Raw genomic sequence first — 6,681 nt, forward strand, 5'->3', positions numbered from 1 at the left:
ATGAACCTTCTTAACACTTGTTTAACACCTCATTAACAATCTAAGGGACGTTATAACTCTTCTCCAAGACATTATTAAGTCATCATTAACTTATTACTCATAAATCTCTTCCGACACTACAAAAAAAACTGGATTTAGTGACGGACGCAATCCGTCGGTAAACGTCATATATCCGTTGCTAAACCGATATAGCGACGGAATAACGACTGAATTGAATCCGTCGGTAAAATCCTCGTAGCTAACCATTTGCCGACAAAACAAATGAATCCCTCGCAAGTTTAACGACGGATTGGCGACGGATTTTATCTGTTGCCAATATAAGCGACGCATGAAATCCGTCGCAATGTTAGTAATTTCCGTCGCTAATTCTATGAGTTATTTCGTCGTTTCATCTAATTGGCGACCAATAGTTTCCGTCGCTAATTCCGTAGCCAATTCTTTTAATACACATTTCTGTATTCCGTTTGGCGACGAAAATAATTTGTTGCAACATTAGATTTTGTATTAGTTATAGCTACGGAAATCCGTCGCAATTTTATTTTATTGGTTTTATATAATATTTTAATACGCCTGTCCAAGCATATATTAGAGACTCATATAATAACTTAATTCATAAAAACTAATATTCTATAAGGTCCAAAATACATAGCAGAATGCAAATCAAGTTCAAAGCATCCACAATGATAATATCCAAAACCAAAAATCCAAAATCATATGCAACAACCATATAATCCAAACAACAAAACTAACTAATGAGAGACTGGAGAGCCACGATCATCACCAGAAACTGATGCATGAACTTGATCAATGTTGGCAGTAGCTGGAGCTGGAACTATAGGTGTCATAGTTGATGGATGGTCATTAGGAGTGTCTGTCTGAGAAGAGACTGAAGGACTCAATCCACGTACTCGCTCAATAATTATAGGAAGGAAGCGATCAGTCAGTGCAGGAATGATGCTATCAGTCAGTGCAGGAATTAATTGCGTCACTAACTCATCCAAATTTCCAGTCACTGCTAGTTGAGCATTCGGAGGTGGTACTGAGGATGTAACATCAGAATTAGAAGAGGGAACGAAGATTAGGCCCGTAATATATTTGTGCTTGAGATCCAAGACCATATATTCTTCTTTTCTTTACCCCTCCTGCGGCTTCGTAATAGGCTTCACATTGATCAACTTCAGATTGAGTCTGTTTGTAGTATTTCTTAATATTTTTCCTGTAAAAGAGAGTGATAATTAGTGAAACTCATTTCACTAACAGTAAGCTCATGTACAAGAACTATTAAAGATAGCAAGAATAATGCCCTAAAAGCTTCAATAGAATTCAAAATATCTCTGCTCACTGAAGGAAGCAAACAAAGCTTTTTCCCATTTTTTTTAACCTGTAATAACTTCAGAGAACAAGCAAAAGTTTAATTGCCAATCAAAAAACAAAAAATTCACATGCGTCCACAACCTATGTTACGCGGCTCCTCCATTTGCTTCTTTGACTCAATATGCATTTCATCTTGCAGAAACAACAGAGCCTAATTCTCCAAGAATATATGCCACTACAAAGAAAGATACATAAGGCACTATTCATCACTGCTCATTCTTTACTAGAGAAGACATCTTTGACTCTGAAGGAGTCACTCCATATTTCAAATAATCCTAAAAACTGCAAAGCCATTACAGAAAAGATTGATTAAAGTAAAATGGCATGTTGTATACAATGGTTATTCTCGTGGTAAAATAAGCACTTATTACAGCCTGAATGTGATTCACTAGTGCAGACCTCAGTAACTTTAATTATTGCATTTGCTAGTAATAGCTAACCAAAACTACTAAAACTCATTAACAACAAACAAACTTGAATTGCATTAACCAACAGAGAGATGTCTAGGTAGTTGATTAACCTTGAGAATCTACCATCAACTATTTCATTCTGCAATCTATATAATTATATAAATCAGTTTATGAAATTATGAGGAATCATTAAACACTACAATGTTCTGTGCTTGTTTTAATGAGCTTCACTTTCAACCAACACTCTCACTCAAACTAGGACTCCTTTCCCTCTACCTCGCTCACTTCTTTCTGGTTCACTTAGACACTGTCTAACTAAATTGCAAAGCAAGCTCGCAGTCTAGTAAAAAGAATATCAACTTTTTAAATAATGATATAGCTAAAATTAGCTATAATGCTGCCTACTTTGAGAAAACAACAACAAAATTATTAATCTACTCTGCTAAAGGAATATAAGTTTTCAGAAAACATATTTGTTAACAAACAAAAACTGAAGTGAAATCAGACAGTATAAGCATAATATACTACTGAAAGAAACTTCCTATAGCAGATTATAGAATGTTGGACTCACATGCACGATTCGGGCTCGCTCACCAACAAAAGATTTTCCATTATGACCGTGTGTATGGACGTGCAAATGTACCTCACTTGGTGTTGGATCTCAACCCTTTTTAACAACCTATACAAGAAAAAAATCCACATAGTTTAGTAACTTCCAAAACCAACAAAATAAGTAATTGGTAGCAAAAGGTAGTATGTTCACTTTAGTGATGTATGAAGCCTATGCATGAAAAAATAAGATCATCATGCTCAAATTCATTACTGGAGGTTGTACTAATGGTCAATCTAGCAGTGGAAATGAGTTGGTATAAATTTGGTTCATGTCTGAAGGAGTCCCTCCATGTTGTTGCTGGTTTCAGTTGGAATAGCATCTAACTTGCCATATTTCCAATATACATCATCAACCAGGGGTAAAATGGGAAATATAGTGCTAAACTGGTTTTTTCTGGTTTTTGGTGGAGGAAAGATGAAGATGTGTATGATGGACCATGAAGGAAATTAGATGGTGCACATTTTGTTGTTCAGGATTTTGGTCCTAAAAATTGCAATGCTTCAAGCTAGGTTCAAAACCGTAGGATTTGATACTAGTTTCGTGTTGCTTGTATTTACAGATGGAGTGCGATCAGTCATGATCTGTGTATTGACAGGTTTGGTATTAGCACTAAGTGCTCAGTCTGCAGAGAGTATGGAAAGGGAATTTATTGGAACAGGTCTGAAGGCACAAGGGGTAAATTTGACATTGAGGTGCACATCCGGCCTTGGCAGATTACTGGTTTCTTAAATGGCTCTGAAGTTTTCAGGATTGGTGGAGTGGAATTTAAACAAGGAGAGATGCAGCTGCTGCTACAGGCTATGCCTACAGGAGATTTTGTTTAGTATGCAAACAACAGGTTTTACTAGTTATTTGGTCTGCAGGTTCTCTACAACAGCTGGAACAGAACAAGGAACACAAAGAGGAACATACTATGAGAATCAGTTATGGGACAGAGTTGACTATGGAACACCTTTTTGCTGGTTTTTAGCAGAGGTAATATGTGCAGCAGTGGAGCTAAAGATGCATCATAGATCTTGGTACTATTATGCAGACACAACAATGGCACAACACAATATATGGAGATGGAATGATCCTGCAGGCCTACGACTATGACAAGCGTGAGAAATTCCCAAAAGAACTTACCAACAGAAACAGACTACAACTGATGTGGCATTCACCTTGATGATGGCAATTTAATTAGGCAAAGGCCAAATCCACATAATTAACTTACAACTGAGAAACAGACTATAACTGAGACAATAACAAATAAAGACCAGATCCGAGACTCATTGCTCCAAAACCTAGTTGATAACTCACTGGTCCGAATCTTTCGGATACAACACAAAATAGAACTTGCGGAGCATTCTGTTGCTACAGCAAAGGAAAGCTCATCTATCATGCACTAAAAAGCTACCATATGAATAGCTTTCTAAGAATAATTTCATCATCTGCTACCATGCATATATAGATTGAGGAATGTATGTGTGATTAGATACATTACTTCACTATATACACATGATAGTTGCCTCAAATCAAAGATGGTACTTGAAATCACATGAGATTAAATACAAAAGAATAAGTTGACAGATGAATAAATAATTAAAACATGCAAACACATACGCACGCATGCACTCTCTTGTGAACAAGAATGTTTTAGATGTCAAGTACTTAAAAAAAATTAGACATCTACCGGCTCAAAAGATTTTCACAGCTTTACAACAAGCAAAGTTAATTCCAGAATAAGAACCAAAAACCTTTTTAAAAGGATAAAAGATAAAATAGAAAATGAAAAAAATAAAAGACACGTGTAAGACAAAGAGTGAGAAATTTCTAAATACCATCTTATGCTTCTGGTTTATATCTAGCTGTTCGATATTTCTGCATTCCAGGAAAATGGTTCACAATCATCGATAAAGAAATACAACAGGTCCATCTCTAAAGGGAACCAACTTGAGGACATGAGATAGCACAAACTTGCAAATGGCTTTTTACGTGATAGATGGTCAAACCTTCAAATTTCATCAATTTTAGCACCCCTTTAGGAGTACCTCCTGCAGTTCATGTAAAATCATTGAGTCAGACAACAGTCTAAGACTAAAAGTTGTGTTCTGATGCACAACAAGAAGAGCTTCATAAAAAATGATGCACAACAAGAAGAGGAATCACTTTCACTTCCACCAAGATTGTTGACTGCTTCCACAAAGGCTTCATGAAGTTCTGGTGTCCAACGCATGCGTTGCTTTGTTGCATCACCACTTGCAACGAATGATGAAGGAGCAATATCCGAAGTTTCTACAGACATAGCTGGGATTTGCTGTGATGCTTGGACTTGCTGCATTGGGAAATTTAAAGGTTGTTTTTCCTCCTGATATTGCATCTTTGATCACGCAGCAGACAAAATAAGAATGGGTCTCCTCTTTTCACCAGTAAGAAGAGTAAGAACAACAAATGTAAATAATGAGGAACAAAAATTCAGCAGTTAGTGCAGAATAAAACTGACTTTCGGCTCTGAGTCGACAATGCTTGTATCAGCCATAATGCCGTTCCTATTAGAAGCCAGAGCATCTTCATCATTGATTATAAGGTCGGCCCATTCCTTCCAATCACTTTGTTTATTGCTACAAGCTACCTGCCTATTCTGGACAGGGAATGGATCAAGGAAATTAGGCAATGGATCTATACACCAGGGTTCATTGTTTTCAATCAAATATTGTCTTGATGTTGTGGATTAAAGAACTCCCGAATGAGGTGGTGTCGTGATGTTAGTTCCAGCAGTAGCTTCAAGAAAGGGAACTTCTGGGACTGAAGATTAGGCTCCTCCTCCATTGAAGGATTAGACTCCTCCTCCATTGAAGGTTCACAATGATGAGACGACTCAGTATGAAACTGGTTTTGAAACGAGTCAGAAACTTAACAGACACCACGAATGGTATTGGAGTTGTTTACTTTCTCTTCACTAATCACATAGCTTACTACCTAAAAACAAAACCAATAGGCGACACACACACAAAAGGTATATTTCACACAATTGCAATTTTTCCCCAAAATTTAGGTTCTTTAACAACACCTAAGTCAAAGCATAAACATTAAACAGAATAGAAAAAGAAACGAAGAAACAGATATGGAAGAACAAAAGCTCAATCATTAACAAAAGAACAAAAATGGAAGAACCCCAGATGAATAAAACACTAAAGAATGAATCAAAAAGCTAAAAAAAATGGTAATACTCATAGATTATTGAGGAATTAGGCAGATGAATAAAGACACAAACTTTCCTTCATAAACATTCTTAATAAGCAAAAATCAAGGCTTTTAATCAAAGAAAGAACATTCCTTTTACGCATCAGCAAAGCAAACAAAGATCCAACAAGCTATTTTTTTTTCCCGAAAAACAAGCTAAATAGTTAAAAGAAGATTAAAAAAAATAGAAGCTTCATGCATTACCAAAGAATAAAAATGGAAGAAACCCAGATGAATACAACACTAAACAATGAATAAAAAATGCTACTAATACTTACAGATTATTGAAGAAATTAATTAGCCAGATGAAAAGAACATGTTTTTATGTTCTTGAAAACGAAGAGAAACCCTATCTAATAGAAAAGGGAAGAGAAAAGGAAGCAAAGACAAACCTAAGTAGAGGCGGAGAGAGCAAGACAAGTTTCAGTGGTTTTGTGTGTTTGAAGAAAGTTCTAGGATTTTGAAGTTTTAGTGTGTTTATTAGAGACCATTTTGTTTTATTTCTTTGATAAAAATAAAATTTTATTTTTTTTGCTGACAATTTTACCAACGGATTGGTTCCGTCGCTAAGATTAACATTAAATTTTACCATTTTTTAAGTTAACAACGGAAATATCCGTAGCAATTGGTATTAAAATATGGTGATACATACATATTATCTAACGACAGACATAATCCGTCGCTACATCCGTCGCTAAGCTGTAATAATTTTTGCCGCCAACAATTTGTCGTAACTTTTGTAGCTAAAATAAAGGCATTTAATTTTAGTGCCTAAATATAGCGACGGATATTAAATTCTGTCGCTAGTCCGTCGTTAGTTTAGATATCATTTCGTTTTTCCTTTTTTTGGCGACAAAATTGTAATTTCGTAGGTAATCCGTCGTTATATAGCGACGGCATAAATTGTGTCGCTAAAATCCGTCCCTAAAACCAGTTTTTTTTGTAGTGCGATACATAACGTATACCTTGGCTTTCTTGGCAAACTTTCTTCTCTTACCTCGAATGTCTTTGAAATCTCAATTAGGATCATCAAATGTTATTTCTTACTTATCGAAACATCAT

At 35.8% G+C, this 6,681-nt stretch overlaps 1 protein-coding gene across 2 annotated transcripts; it reads right to left on the reverse strand.

The window, feature by feature from the left end:
• Nucleotides 1-596: 596 nt before the first annotated feature.
• Nucleotides 597-6,308, reverse strand: LOC132644877 (protein PHOSPHATE STARVATION RESPONSE 1-like). 2 transcript variants are annotated; one of them, XR_009583938.1, is made up of 6 exons: nucleotides 4,880-6,308; nucleotides 4,546-4,756; nucleotides 4,354-4,430; nucleotides 4,218-4,257; nucleotides 2,356-2,463; nucleotides 597-1,216 (listed from the first exon to the last, which is right to left on the reverse strand). XR_009583938.1 is itself a non-coding variant. In XM_060361531.1 (5 exons), the coding sequence occupies exons 1-4, from the start codon at nucleotides 4,913-4,915 to the stop codon at nucleotides 4,222-4,224; spliced, it is 360 nt and encodes a 119-aa protein (XP_060217514.1). In that variant the 5' UTR covers nucleotides 4,916-6,308; the 3' UTR covers nucleotides 2,355-2,463; nucleotides 4,218-4,221. The 2 variants fall into 2 exon arrangements, 1 of the variants encoding a protein (XP_060217514.1); XM_060361531.1 differs by lacking the exon at nucleotides 597-1,216 and having other exon boundaries at nucleotides 2,355-2,463.
• Between the last annotated feature and the right edge of the window lie 373 nt (nucleotides 6,309-6,681).

The sequence above is a fragment of the Lycium barbarum genome, chromosome 6 (assembly GCF_019175385.1).
Source record: "Lycium barbarum isolate Lr01 chromosome 6, ASM1917538v2, whole genome shotgun sequence".
In the NCBI taxonomy this organism is placed as follows: domain Eukaryota; kingdom Viridiplantae; phylum Streptophyta; class Magnoliopsida; order Solanales; family Solanaceae; genus Lycium; species Lycium barbarum.

What these genes read in the sequence shown, in the direction of transcription:
- LOC132644877 (XM_060361531.1), bottom strand. Translation starts at nt 4,915, where the DNA reads ATGGCTGATACAAGCATTGTCGACTCAGAGCCGAAA. An exon ending in TTGTCGACTCAGAGCCGAAA is followed by an intron (nt 4,757 to 4,879) that starts GTCAGTTTTATT and finishes GCGTGATCAAAG; the next exon opens with ATGCAATATCAGGAGGAAAA. An exon ending in ACGTAAAAAGCCATTTGCAA is followed by an intron (nt 4,258 to 4,353) that starts GTTTGTGCTATC and finishes CCTGGAATGCAG; the next exon opens with AAATATCGAACAGCTAGATA.